The sequence below is a fragment of the Vigna radiata genome, chromosome 1, assembly GCF_000741045.1.
Source record: "Vigna radiata var. radiata cultivar VC1973A chromosome 1, Vradiata_ver6, whole genome shotgun sequence".
Classification (NCBI taxonomy): Eukaryota; Viridiplantae; Streptophyta; class Magnoliopsida; order Fabales; family Fabaceae; genus Vigna; species Vigna radiata.
In genome coordinates this window covers 17,564,003-17,579,106 of record NC_028351.1, presented here as the reverse complement: position 1 = coordinate 17,579,106, position 15,104 = coordinate 17,564,003, and the positions used below count along the sequence as shown (strand labels likewise).

Genomic DNA, 15,104 nt, shown 5'->3' with positions numbered 1-15,104 from the left:
TAGACTGCATTATATTGTAATTACATCATCTCTGCGAGAGTAATAATAATTTGAACGACTTGTAAGCAATCTTTGATTGCAATTCTAGAAAGAATTAAAACACTTATTGAACTGAGTTGAGTTAAAGGAAATCTAGGCAAGGTTGCACAGTACCAAAAGTGGTTCGAATACTCCTCCATGTCTAGGGTAACAGGTGGTTATTCGCTGACTGTAAAGATCAAGAGTGACAAAAAATACTCAACAAATCTAGGGTAACAAGAAGTTATTTGTTTATTGAAGACCAGGAGTGGTGCGAATACTAAACCAGTCAAAGGTAATTAAAACCTACTTGTCTATTGGGAAACCAGGAGTGGTACGAATAATCAACTGGCCTAGAGTAACTGGAAGTTATCCACTAATCAGGAATATAAAGAGTAGTGAAAAATACTTCACAACCAAGAGTGGGTGAAACTCAACTAGACGATGTATTATCACGAAAACCAAGAGTAGATAAAAGCTCAACTAGACTATGTATCACAATGATACTATAATCGTCTAAAAATACCAGAAGTAATAAATAATATTACGAAATAAGAAGTGAATCAAACTCAACTAGTTAGACATATCAATAGTTACTCAATAGGACTAAGGATAACAAGAGGTTATTCTTTTATTTCTTCTAGTGTCTCCACTTTTAAAGTTAAACTTTTATAGACCCTAAATAAGATCCAATAAATACGCTTTTCCACGAGGTCATGAAATAAGAAACAGCACGGGAATGAATAAAATATAATGCTACCACCATCACCTTTTGTTCATCTCTAAAAGACTACAAATAATAGACGAACAAAAATGAATTGAATTCGTCTTCCAAATCTGTAAATCAGATATTTAGTAAAAAATTACAGATGAAAAATAATGAAGCTATATTCTAGTTATTCTTGAAACGTAGCTCCTTATATACTCTTAATTTGACCCGATAAGCAATTTCTGATCATCATGAATGGAGGCAACTTAACCTCAAGAAACTTGTGACAACTCATCTCGCAAGATTTCGGGTGAGTAAATAATTATTATACTCGTGTCATTATGTAGATGATACAGCTTCTATGGCGCTGCCTAAGGGCCATGCAGCCTCAACAAGAGCATCATGGTATTTAACTTTCTTCACTAACGTCATCTGTTGCCATGGATCTAGGCCTGCCAAAAGAAGAATCCAGTCAGTGGAAGAGAATAATATTCTCAAGATTTTGCAGAAAGATTGACCTAAGAAAAAGAAAAAGATTTCGCAGAAAGCATCATTATCATGAATAACTGTTCCAACACGATTACGAAACCTACCGAATCCAGCAACAAGCAATGTATATTGGTATAAGAGATCCATGCATAAATATGGACGGTTCCCTTCCTCAACAAGTGGATAAAAGGATTTGACATCTTCAATCTTTGTTCGACAAGCTTGCTTAGATGCAGCCTCGAAATCCACGGGACGAACCTTCACAACGGGTGAGTTTGGGTCGGCAAAACCAGCCTATGAATAAATAATATGATTAGCATGGCAAAGTTACATTAAATGAAGGGACTCATCAATATTTGGTCCAAGGGTGAATAAAATAAGCAATACCTCAGCTGCCCGGTCAAAGAAAAATGAGGCAACAAAAAGATTTTTCTGTCCATCACCGCCACCACCATTCCATATCCCACCAAAAGTGCACTTCATATGTGTGCATTTTGACTCCTTAACCTTGAGAGCCTTAAGAGCTATGCTTTTGCATTCATTCAAGCTTGCACCAGAAGGATAGGATGAAGCCTTAAACGACTTTCCTCCATATTTGTAAGATCCTGAGGATGTTTTAAAATAAAACTTCTTATTGGCATAAAAATAGAACCAAGCATGCAGAAAGCCAAAGTAATATTCACCGTTAAAGCCATCTAAGATGCAAGGGTTTCCAAAATCATCCGAAACCTTTAAAATCTTCGCACGAGCTGCTAGTAAACCATAGCCCAAGTAACTGAAAGCAAAATGCTAAAACCTATTGACCATGAAGATGGAATTGTTTTACAGAATATCTATCTATCTGAAAATCAGGGTAAAGACTACCGAGGTGTGGCACTCGCAAATCCCATAAAAACATAACATCTCAAAATGGCATGTCAAGAGCAAGAAGAAAAACCTGTGAACATAGAGGTAATATTTCCTTCCCCTAAGGAACATCTTCTTGACATATTGGTCCTCTCCAACTGATACAGTTGGAGCCCCGGTAGCATCTGTCTCTGAGATGGCATATGCCATCTGAACAGATCCACCTCCAAGATCAACTACCCCAACTGTCTCTGAATAATCTCTTCCTAGGTTTCCCAGTAGATAGTTGATAGTCACCTATATAAAACAGAAGGCCAGGTAAAACTAACTAAATACCGTAGAGGAGAGTGAACACAACATCTTAACTTAATTTCCGTTCTGCTTACACTTGATCTTAAAAATTTTAGTCACTGTGGAACCATGCAAAAGTTTTCTAGCAGTGTATAATTTTAGCTTCCAGGAAATGCTATCTAAGCAGATATCATATACAAAGAGCTTGAAATAACAGGTTAGAACTCGAGCCTTCCAGGATACCAAAATTAGCATTCGACAAGTATTTTATATTGTATTTCCAACACGTCTGATACATCTAAGCATTCCTCCCATAACTCTTCAAATAAAGAAAAAAGCTATCAATAAAAAATTGTGTTACACAGTTGGCAGCCAATGTTGAATTTTGTCTAATCTTTACGATAGAGACAGATTATGTGATTATGTATATGTTAGGTCATTATACATGAATAACGTATGGTATATAGTGTCGATTGCAAGGCCACTTCATTGGCATCCCGGTGTAGTTTAAAATAAGCAAGGATCTGCACATCTTTGTGAACATGCACTGGCAAAGAAGCTAGTTTAAGAGCTTAGAAATTAAAAATTAGCACTAACAGGAAAATTAGTGGAAATAGATGGCGCCATGATTAAGAGGAAAATTAACTTTTAGTGCTTAAAAGAATATGTTGGAGAAAAGGCTAGGGAATTGGATACCATGTTTTATCCTTTGGTAAGTAAGATCCAGAAATTATATAAAAGTGCATCCATAAAGGAAAAGAATCCACTGAGAAAAGTATCAATGCTTTCGACTGTCAACAATCCAACAGAGTCATATGTATCTTGTGTAAAGTGCAAGTATATCTCATGACTCAGACTTCAGTAAATGGACTCAATTATTAGTATATAACAAACCAACAATAGCAAAATAGAAAAAGAAGGAAAAAGGAGGAAAAAGAAATTTAGCATTTCCTGTAAACTTGTCACAACTATTGTATCATATCATCACTTCATTACTGATATAATAGTCAGAGTACATTTAGCCCACTGCTTATACAGTTCACACCCAAAATTATTTGTACACTATAATAACCCCTAAATCGAGTATGCTAAATAAGGGACAATATGTTTGAACAAGATTCTCCGTAAGTTTTTCCTGGAGGGAAAAAATGAAATAATTTTTCTATAATTGACACTTTCTTCCTCAATAATAGTATTATAATTACTCAAACTAATAGTATTGAATCTATGTCTAATCAGTGATTAAATCCAACTCCCCATAAATTAAAGGGCAATGTCATTACAACAACGGAGCATCATCAAACTAGATTGAAATTTAAATTCTTAAAAACCATGGAGTTACATTGTCAGGAGTTCAGCATTTATGCTGATTTAGAAATTTCCCCCACCTTTCATGGTACAGACTACAGACTTCTCTTCTATATATCTGTCACTGACTATAGATGGTTTCTCTAGTGACCTGTTACTACATATTTTCAGAGATTGAAGTGCTCTTTAGAGCAAATGTATTGTAACTATTCATTCGTGATCACTAAAGCATGTAACTTACATAAGTTAGAAAAATCGAGTTCATATGCATACCCATTGAAAAGCACCTTCTTGTGTTCCATCCAGCACTCTTACCGAATCAGACTCAGATTTTAGAGTGCTTCTTTGCTTAAGCAAATTCCGAACCTTACATTCACAAATAGTGGAAGCAACACAAGTTTAAAGGGTTGAGCATGGCTACTACATGCGAATAACATTAAACATGAGCAAGATGCAGCAAGTAATGTTTACCGCTTGCAAAATCCTGTCAGAAGCATCCCCTTCCAAAGCCCTCAACCCTGCAGTTGCCTGTATTATCATATAAAAATTTTCAGATACTCCAAACGATTATGAATATAAAATAATAAAAAAATTATGACAACACACACCCCAACTCTGACAGGTGTCTTAGGCCGAAACTCCTGAGGAACAACACTCTCAGCTTTATCCAATAGTGTAATCAAAGATTCAGCTGCCTGTTGTGGATTCTGTGCATAAGCACTCAAACCAGGTTTAATCTGCAAAATCATAAAAATGTTACCACCACACCAAGGGTCTAGCTTTTAAAATAGGTTGTGACTGTGTTTTTATCACAACACCAAGGTTTTTTAGAGTAACTACAACCACAATTGTAGCCTCATTTGTTTGAAATTTAAGAATTTAAGAATATATTTCTTTTAGAATTTAAAATCTTGATTCAATTTTGAAAAATTCAAGGACATTGTTGAAGTAGGCACATACAAATTTTAGCATAATTAAATACTGATGACAATAAAATATGGAGAAATTTCAAACATACATTCCACATATTTCAATAATACCTCTCATCACTACTCATGAGCCAAATAGATAAAAATCAAACACATTTCCACAAGCATGCTTGGTTAACAAGTTAAAAAGACATCATGTCACCATCTGTTTGTTTGAGAGTCAAGTCATAAAGGCATTGAATATCACTTAAAATATTTTGAGCCTTTTACCAAAAAGTGTTGTACGTTTTGAACAATCTAAGAGTACCCAATAATTTGGGTTCCACATGTTGCCACAGTAAAACACAACTGAAAATCAATTTGCTTCAACTGTTCAGCTTGATTGGATGGCACATTACTCCCGTCTTGTCCAAGGTGATCGCGGAAACTTTGACTAAGGAATCAAAGTTCAACTAAGGCAAATCAGGAAAAGTAGTTTTCCCCATTTAGTTATTCAGCAGTAATGATAGGAGTTCCAGAGAAGAAGACAAGTCTAGAAGACATTTTCGTTGTAGAAAACTAACAAAAAAGAAATAATCAATAAGAAACCTATAGAAAAATTCAGATTTGACCTTCATCCTTGTTGGAAATGAAGACCCAACGATCATAGCAGAGACAAGGTCCAACAAGTGCGTTTGAGGAGGCACTATGTCGCTCAAGTTAAAGGATGACAGTATGTGCATGTCACACGCCTAGATGTGGTGAACAATAAGTATGCGTGTGGTGGTGCATTGAGTAGATTCAGCCTCTGGGACCGACAGGGTTGGCTATCTCTTAGAGAGATGCTCCAAATCCAATGGTTATTGGAGATAACTATGGTAGGGTTGGCTGTCTCTTAGAGAGATGCTCCAAATCCAATGGTTATTGGAGATAACTATGGTAGTGAACGGTAGTGGAAGGTGGCTTATATTTTGCTGAACAAGATTGAGACCAATAGATCTGCCCTGATGCCAACTTGAGATAAATAAAATAGACAATATATTTTAGAGAGCTTAATTCACCTCTCTTATATTCTCATATTATATTGACAGAATTCTGACAAATTGAGTAAGGGGAAGAGCAAAGATAGATATAGAGATAGGTACAACTTATATGTACATCTCTTACTTTCCAGTAAAACTAATTAATGCATATATTTAATACCTATTCTAACATAAATGTATCATTTTTAGTCCTCTGAGTGGTTCACATAGCAACTTATAAAAGGATTAAAAGTGATTTAAGATAATGTTGCGAGAATTAAAAGTAGGGCGTGTCAAAAGTATAGAGAAAGCAAAATCAGATTTTAGAGAGACTAATACTGAATTTTTTAGTATTTTAGAGAAACCAAGATCACATTTTATCTATAAGCTTAATTGCTCGGGTGATTCCCACTTTTAGGATAGTATTTACTTGGTCCCAACTCTTAAAACAATGTTAATTTTGTCCTCAAATCCGTTAATGTACATCACTCAAGTCCATTCCGGTTAATTTTTCGGAAATGACATTAATTGAATGGTGATGTGGCAAAACAGTGTGATGATGTGGAAAAACACATTTGCAATGAGTAAAAATGTGTAAATGTATTGTGCAATGGTGTTCTTCACGTGTCTTTTTAATGGAGAAGTTTGAAGCTTGCCCTAACTGAATTTTGAACCCCTAGTGAAGTTTGAAGTTTGCCCTAGTAACAGATCATGTTGCAGTGCCTTTCAGTTGGGAGCATATTCCTGAAAAACCAAAGGATTATGATGGATTTGAACCTCAACCTCCTATACAGACTTCAATTTCCCTAGCCCCAACTCTTCCCCCTAGAATGTCCACAAATCAAGCCAAACAACCATTGGAAAAGGACACTAACGTTGCAAATAATTTTAGATCCCCAAGCACATCATATTCTTTTAATGAGAAAATAGATTATGACAGATAATGCAAAGATGTGAAAACAGAAAAGGTGGAAGAGAACGATAACAATCAAGCTCAAGAGCTACATCACCAGACAAGAAGGATCTAAGGAAAAAATGGACCAGTGAATCAAGCATGTATACTTTAGTGAAATGAAGTTGTTACGTAACCGAGTAGGAGACGTAACGAAATCACCCTCTCACACACTCAAGACAAGCAAAAGAATAATGAAAGAATGGAATTGAACGAATGAATCTCTTTTATTGATGGTAATTTGTGGATAAATAAAAGTAAACAATAATTGGGAGCATAACCTCCGTCAATTATTTCCAATAACTGGGAGCAGGATCTCCGTCAGTCACCTGAGAGCATAACCTCTCTTACAAAACTCACAATTCAAAAGCATACCTTTAACCCTAGACTCTAACTCTATTTATACTAATTATTCCTGCCCCAAACCTGTACTGAATATTAGAAAATATCCTTATTACTATAATTAACTTATTTGTATATATTTAGTCTTATTTATTATATTTGACTTATACCAAATAATATCCTAAGATATGGCCTTGATTACTCTAATTAACTTTGGCTGAATATTCTCTTAAGATATTTCTCTTGTTACTCTAATTAGTTTTCCGCTCCTCTTAACCGCTAAGACTGCTAGGATGCTTCCTTGCTGCTTCCAATCGCTCGGTCCTTGCCCCCTTCTTTCTTCCACCGTTTGGCCCCTTTCTTCCACCGTTCGGCCATCTCGTACCCTGTCTTCTACCGTTTGGTCCCCTTCCCTCTCTGTCCTATACCTCTTCCTCTTATATACTTTCCAGCCCTTTATACCCTAACATTACACCCCGCTACAAAACAGCCTTGTCCTCAAGGTTGGAATCGGGGAGCTTGATCTCACGGCTCCTCATCAATTCAGGTTTGGGGGCTCGGGTGGTGGCCATTCCTCCTCGTCTTCTGCCAATATCGTGACTCTCAGGCTCTTGTTCGGACTGTGGTGAGCAGGACCGAACCGTTTGCCGCATCTAAACCATCTTCCTTCTTTCCTCCGTTTTTCATATTCCTCATAGGGCAGATCCCTCACGTTTCTTTCCTTTCGTCCGGTCCCTACATTCTCCGAGATGGCCGCTCGGCTCTCTACCGTTCGGCTTTGGTTAGGGCAACTAGGCTCCAACTGCGTATCCGCACCGTTCGGTTTTTCCTCCGATTGATTCTTTATGATACTTCCGCTCCCAGCCTTCACGCCCCCTTGGATCTCCTCCACGTCCCTGGCCATCCTCATAGCTATCATCAACTCTCGCGGATCAAGCAGTCGCACTTGCTTCCGAATTTCATCACGTAAGCCTGCCATGAAGTATCCCATCAACTGTGCTTTGGCCACTCCCCTTGTTTGCCCCACCAAGATTTCAAACTCCCGGATGTATTCCTCCACTGAGCCTGACTGTTTAATGGCTGCCAGTCTCTCAAAGATTGGTCCATGATTGTTGCCTCCGAACCTTACCATTATTGCCTCCTTTAGTCCCGTCCACGTTCAGTCGTCGGTTTGCTCCCTCCAGAATCTGAACCAGAATCCGGCACTACCCTCCATACTGATGTATGCCAAACGCAACTTTTCCTCCTCAGACACCCCTTGTAACTCGAAGAATTTATCTGCTCTATTAATCCAATTCAGTGGATCACTCCCTTCGAAAACAGGTAACTCTACCCTTCTTCTCCAATTCAAAGGTTCCTCCCGGTGCCCAACGCCGTGCGGTCCACCCTCTCCCCCACCGTTCGGTCCACCTCCATTCGGTCCACAGTCCCTCTCACCATTCGGTCCACTTCCTCCACCACCGTTCAGTCCACCTCCTCCACCACCGTTCGGACCACCACCATTTGGTCCATCACCTTTCGGTCCTCCGTCCTTCTCGCCCTCCTCATCATTTCCTTTTCCATTGACGGAGCCTTGACTCCCTTCTGACATCCCATCTAGGTGATGGGTTCGTCCTCCCATCATTCTCATCAACTCTTGTAAATCCTTGCAGATTGCCTCCACCTTTGCCTCCATTACGCCTATGGGCAGTTGCATGCTCTCCTGCTTTAACCCCACGTGCTCCAGTTTGGCTTCGACTGCACTCATCCTCTCCTCCATGATGTTTCTCACTCTTCTTTGTTGCTCCGGCTGGCCTTACACTCCCTCCTTCGATCCGACAGCTCGGACCAATTGTTACGTAACCGAGTAGGAGACGTAACGAAATCACCCTCTCACACACTCAAGACAAGCAAAAGAATAATGAAAGAATGGAATTGAACGAATAAATCTCTTTTATTCATGGTAATTTGTGGATAAATAAAAGTAAACAATAATTGGGAGCATAACCTGTGTCAATTATTTTCAATAACTGGGAGCAGGATCTCCGTTAGTTACCTGAGAGCATAACTTCTCTTACAAAACTCACAATTCAAAAGCATACCTTTAACCCTAAACTCTAACTCTATTTATACTAATTATTCCTGCCCCAAACTTGTACTGAATATTAGAAAATATCCTTATTACTATAATTAACTTATTCGTATATATTTAGTCTTATTTATTATATTTGATTTATACCAAATAATATCCTAAGATATGGCCTTGATTACTCTAATTAACTTTGGCTGAATATTCTCTTAAGATATTTCTCTTGTTACTCTAATTAGTTTTCCACTCCTCTTAACCGTTAAGACTGCTAGGATGCTTCCTTGTTGCTTCCAACTGTTCGGTCCTTGCCCCCTTCTTTCTTCCACCGTTCGGCCCCTTTCTTCCACCGTTCGGCCATCTCGTACCCTGTCTTCTACCGTTCGGTCCCCTTCCCTCTCTCTCCTATACCTCTTCCTCTTATATACTTTCCAGCCCTTTATACCCTAACAGAAGTAGTTAGGTAGGCTCTTTCCCTTTCGTCATTCAAGAGTTGTTACTGCTGCTGGAATATCTCATTTTCCAAGAAAATCTCAACCTCTCTTTCCTAAAGTGAAGTCGTTTTGTGATTCCAAACATGTTTGACAATAATCTCTCTAGAAAATTGAAATTTCCTAGTAAAGTATCTGTGAATACTATAAAATCACTTCTCTTCTTCGTTGTTGGAATCTCCAATTCGTAAGATTAATTTTTTTTTGAACCCTAATCCCAAATTTCCACATTAGAAAGCCTTATGGGTTATACACGTCAGAAAAAAATTGTTACGAAACCACAAAATTCCCACCACAGCAAGCCCAATAAGTTAATGTTAACTATTTAAACGTCGTGAACAAAAATGGACTTAATTGATGCACGTTAACACATTTGAGGACGAAATTGACACTTTTTTTAAGAGTTGGAACCAAGGAGACACACTATCCTGAAAGTGAAGACCATCCGAGCAATTAAACCTTATCTATAATTTATTTTATGTGTCTATTTGAATAAGTTTATCATGTCAGAAATACAAAATAAAAGTAATTAAGTTTTTCCATAAGTTAAAATTACCAAGTTAAAAATAAGGATTTAGAGAAACTTTATGAAAGAATTTCTACAAATTAACTTATGCATAAACTAACTTTAGTTCTGAAAGAAATTTATTAAATTTGTTCATTTTCTCTCCTAAAAGTATTTATGGAGAAATTTGTCTAAACAAATCTAAATCAATTCAATGTTTGTATACTTGGACTAAAATATTTTTTTTAATGTAAAGTGAAGCTTGTTGAGAATACAGATCCAAGCAAAACATGAAGTGATTTGATTTGATGCTCTAAACCATTTGATGATTGAAGTGATGAGGTGTTGACCTTGGAATTGAAATTGTTATTGAGTTGTATTTTTGTGGGTTTAGAGTTGTAATCAAGTTTACAATCCGTGATCTCACTTAAAATTGATTAAATTGGTTTATAGAAGTGTTAAGAGCCTTTAATAAAAGACTTTTTTTAATTTATTAAAAAGAGTTTTAGTCAACTAAAATGTTCTTGAACTTACTAGGTTTGCAAGTTAGAACACCTTGGTCAACTAAACTCTCAAGTTAATCAACTAAAATGACTTTAGCAATTTAATACGTTGACTATGTTTTAGTCTATTAAATCAAACTTTTAATCAATTAAAATCACTAAGTTATTTTGACTTAAATCTCGTTTTAGCCCGAAAAAAGTCATGCAACTTGATCTTGCTTTATTTTAGCTTACTAAAAGAGGTTTAGTTGGTTAGAACTATCAGATCTACAAAGTTATAATTCCTACTCTTCTTAAATACGAAATAACCCAAATTCTAATCAATTAGAATACTTGAAATTTTGAAAATACCGAGAAGAGTTTTGCATTTTGGAACACACTTTGTTGGATCTACTCATCAAGAATCATAGAATCATGATCATAGACTAATCACCTTACTTTGAAGATCACTATTATTTTTTTTTCTTGGTTTGAGTTGAAATTTTTCCAGGTGATCTTGTTTCATATTCTTTTCCATTTTTTGTGTTGTGTTGTTCTTAATTAGGGTGGTCAAGAGAATATTCACAAGTGGTGTTGTAGATGTTGTACAATTCAAGATATTATGTTGTATATTTTCCTGTTTTCTTCAGAAGTTCTTCTAAACCTTGCAAATTTAGTAGATTGGCTTATTTGAGTGATTTAGCAATAGGATATAGATATCTTGAAGTCTTATCCCATATAACTCTTAATTGCGTTGATACGCTATTATACGCTTTCGAATTTTAAAGAATGTAGCATTACCAATGGTTTAAAATGAGGTTTTATCAACAACTGACTGATTCAAAGACGGATATTTATTCATTTGCAAAAAGTTTTTGTAAAAAGTTTGCGATTTGTAAAATGTTTAATTTCTTCCCCTAGAACTCAACCTAATGCTAACAGAACCTTTCAGATAAGATTCTAAATATCACGAGTTAAAAATTAGAGTAACTACTCTTTTTTTCCTATCATATCTTCACTTCATTTCCTTGTTCTCTCCTCTTCTACCCCTCCAAATCTACCACAAACGTAAAAAAGCTTTTACATTTAACTTTCCTAAAAATTGAAAACTAAAGGGGATAAGTGAAATTTAGGTTATATAACAAGTTTTAATATTCTTTTTAATTTTTATCTGTGCAACTTACTGACCAGTTTATGCCATATTTCCTTCTTTATTAACCTATCACGCAAAAATTCAAGGAAGAGATTATTACATTGAATAAATCATCAATTTCATCCACAAAAGTATTATTATCTCTCATATGTAGTATCCAAAATAAATAAATTATATAAGTAAACCTTAAAGCATAAAAAATTGTATTAACTAGTCCTTGAAGTGTTATAAAACTTGGTCTACTTATAAAATATATTAATCTAGGGATAAATGTATAGAGGTTCATTACTAATTATATAATTTCTTTTTCATTAATAACTACTTACGAGATTTATGAATTAAATTATTGACTCAGTCTTACTAGATTAGAGTAAACTATTTCGAAGGAAAACGCAGATCCACGATTTTCACTCACCTGGACGAAAAGCTCGAGGTCATTCCCGATGGGAACGAGATCCAAGTTCTGGTCGAAACGGAAGACGTGGACACGGCTGCCGGAGCTACCGGCATCGAAGATGACAGCGAAGGCAGTTTTCCGATCGGGGGCAGCCTTGCGGTGCGTTAGGGCGTAGTCTTCGATGGACTCGTTGGAGGAGGCGGAAGGCATGGCGTAGAGCACGAGGGCGACGAGGAGGAGCGGAACCGCTACCATGAGAAACGCTCCCCGGAGGTTGTAGATCTTGTCTGCAAGCGACTCCGGCGGCGGCTGCCGCCCGGAGCGCTTGATCATTTTGGTTGTTTCGAGCTCCAGCTCGGCGGCGAGAAGTTCGCCTGAGAACGAGGAGCTGAGGCGGATCTGAGAGGCGGTGGCGGAGGGCGAGGGCGGCTTCAACAGCTCGTGGTGCGACTCCAGCGCTGAGTGTGAAACGAATTTGAAGGATGAGAAACTCTGGAAACGACAGCGTTTGGGGAATGGGAATGCGGGGGTGAGTCGGTGTGAGTGGGGTGAAGAGGGGAATGATTGATGGTATGGGAACGAGAGATGGGAAGGGAAGAGATGAAAGAAAGTGACAGTGTGTGCTCGATTTGAGAGAGAGTGGCGAGAATGTGTTTTCGTTGTAACGGTATTTTGTGTGCGAAAGGGAAATGGAATCAGAAAAACGTTTATTCAACTAACGACGCCTATTTGACAACAAATTAACAATATGTGGCGTTCTCTCATTTATTGTGTTAATTGAATTTTTTTAAAATGTTAAAGTTTGATTGGGAGGATATTTTTGGAAAAGGGTTTCCTAAAATCAAACATGTTTGTGTTCCTTCTTTTTTAGGAAACTCATTTTCTCCATGAAACTCTTTCTTCAGGTTTTTTATTCCAAACTCTCGCTCGCTCTACCATTCTCAACTCTGGCCATGCAACTAAAATCGTCTTTCTTCACTTACGAAGTTTAGTGTATAGTTATTGAAGTTTTTTGTCTCTGTCTACCATTGAAGTCTTGGGAAAAAATTTCGCTTGTGGCCATCGTAGTGTCTTTTCTGGAAAGGAGACTTTTTTTGGTTGTCGCCATTGTTCCTTCGTGAGTTGGGTTCGTTAGGCTTCTCCCAAGGGATATGGTTCCATAGAGTCTATCAGAGTTTGTTGATTGCCTTTTTATCTTTCTCTTCCTTCCCCTTCCATTCTATATCAGCTAGCTGGAAAAAGGGTTGTCTCGATGTGACTTGTCATCCTTCATGGTTGTCTTCTAACTCTTATGGCTACTCCATGCGGCTAGCGCCTTCCCATCCGAGTGACATAAGCCTTCCCCTGCAGTTTTCTTCAGCTTGAAAAAAAAAGCATTTCTTATCCATTGCTCGTAGGGGTACTACTTACAAGAATTTCGCTGATTACCGAAGGTTTTTTACCGAAGGCCTTGGAACCCTCGGTAAATACTGTTTTTCGACGGTCACAATGAGAATTACCNAGGGGCATGATGAAATGTATTTACCGAAGGCCTCGAGAGCATTACCGAGGGATTTATGGCCTTGGGTAAGAGGCTAGACTTTAAAATGAAAAATTGGGGGTATTGTAGAAGGTCGTCCTCAATTTCGTAAGACAATCCCCAATTTCGCGTGGTGCACCCCGTTCTCTCCCTCTCCATTCCCGTCCCCAATTGAACTACCATTATGCTTCCCATTATCTTCGTCTCCCTTTCCCGTCTGTCCGGTGGCATTGGGTGGTTAGGGTTCACTTGGCAAACCTTCCCCGTAGTGGTGTTCAAGTGTTTGTTCCACCAGTGTGTTGGCGTTGCTATCAGCGGGTGGTCCGTTAACATCACGGCGTGTGGCGTTTCTGTGAAGAGGGTGCTCCTGTGACGTGAGGGTTCTTCGTCAACGGAAGCTATTGGGAGACCATTCGAGGTATGTTCTCTATGTCTGAATGCAGTAGGTGTTGATGTCGCTAAATGAATCAATAAACCTGACAAGACTTGCATTCCATGTGTTAGGGTGAGCTTGAGAAGGGCTTTGAATTGCTTCAAAAAAGGGATGAAGAGAGTATANGGAGAATACGTGACCACTGACAAGCAAAGGAAAGCAAAGGGAAAGGTATGGGTACCTAAATTCGTATGGTCTTGGATGGTTTGGAACTGATTGTGAAGTATGTAAGGGTGTGCTCTTATCTTGACAGAAAAGGAGTTTGAATTGTGGCCAGAANGGGAGGAAGAGAGTCTACGGAGGAGACTTGAGCAGTTTAGGAAAGCAAAGGCAAAGGTATGAGAACATAAATTGAAATGACATTATTAGGAATTATATTACAGTTGTTGTTTTAGAATAAAACTCTGCATAAAACCTTTGTTGTCTTTGTTGTAATTTCTACATTCAAAACTTGGCTTTTTGAACTTGTTTTGCGATAAATCACTTGCTGGCATGAATAAAACTGTCATGGTTTTGGTTTTAAATAAATTGATGCTTTTGTGGATTATGGGTTGCTGTTATGTGAGCATATATGATATGAAAGTGAGTTTAAGGTTGATAGAACATAGTTAAAGTTACTAGTTATCTTGTTGAATTAAAAAATTGCTACAGCTGGATGTATGTCTATTGTTCATGGATTAGTTTGATGTATGTAGATGTTGTATGATAGTTAGATGAAGTAGTGGNCTATCACTACTCAAACCTCAAAAAAGGTGTATTCAATTGCAAACTGCAGTAAAGTAGGTAAAAACAATCCTAACAAGTTTAGAATGGTAAAAACTACCTAATTAAGAACTCACTACAAAAAATACCTAAAACTCAAAATATGACAACTTAGAACCTAAAAGTAGTACCTAGAATACACTAAAAATGCAAAAAATGCAAAGTCTCTTAAANTACTCACCAAAACAGTAAACTAAGTATGTGCACAACTTTTAAAAGTGAAAAGAAAGATAAAAATGAAGTCTCAATTGAAAAATAACAAGAAAAACAGAATTTGACTATTGAACACCTATAAATAGACTAAAGTAGGTGAGAAATTCGAAATTAACCTAAATTAGCCTAAGAATGTCTAATCTTCATATCCTAACAAGTTTAAATTAGTAAAATGAATGTAAGAAAGATGTCAAATTGG

The 15,104-nt window shown here is 37.4% G+C and overlaps 2 protein-coding genes across 2 annotated transcripts in view; one reads left to right on the top strand and one right to left on the bottom strand.

Annotated features, from left to right (window-relative positions):
- Positions 1 to 703: 703 nt before the first annotated feature.
- Positions 704 to 12,661, bottom strand: LOC106773463 (apyrase 2). The gene is made up of 9 exons (XM_014660156.2): positions 11,997 to 12,661; positions 4,270 to 4,398; positions 4,133 to 4,189; positions 3,935 to 4,027; positions 2,154 to 2,359; positions 1,900 to 1,991; positions 1,604 to 1,821; positions 1,321 to 1,510; positions 704 to 1,179 (listed from the first exon to the last, which is right to left on the bottom strand). Exons 1-9 carry the CDS (start codon positions 12,309 to 12,311, stop codon positions 1,067 to 1,069), a joined length of 1,413 nt encoding a protein of 470 aa, XP_014515642.1. The 5' UTR covers positions 12,312 to 12,661; the 3' UTR covers positions 704 to 1,066.
- Positions 12,662 to 12,671: 10 nt separating this feature from the next.
- Positions 12,672 to 15,104, top strand: part of LOC106758438 — a 15,578-nt gene continuing 13,145 nt past the window's right edge. Inside the window, exons 1-3 of the mRNA XM_022779673.1 lie at positions 12,672 to 13,915; positions 14,002 to 14,101; positions 14,184 to 14,266. The gene's annotated coding sequence lies outside the window, so the exon portion shown is untranslated. The remainder of the gene's footprint in view (positions 13,916 to 14,001; positions 14,102 to 14,183; positions 14,267 to 15,104) is intronic.

What these genes read in the sequence shown, in the direction of transcription:
- LOC106773463 (XM_014660156.2), bottom strand. Translation starts at nt 12,311, where the DNA reads ATGATCAAGCGCTCCGGGCGGCAGCCGCCGCCGGAGTCGCTTGCAGAC. An exon ending in AAGAAGGTGCTTTTCAATGG is followed by an intron (nt 2,360 to 3,934) that starts GTATGCATATGA and finishes TGTTTTATATAG; the next exon opens with GTGACTATCAACTATCTACT. An exon ending in CATCTTAGATGGCTTTAACG is followed by an intron (nt 1,822 to 1,899) that starts GTGAATATTACT and finishes AAACATCCTCAG; the next exon opens with GATCTTACAAATATGGAGGA.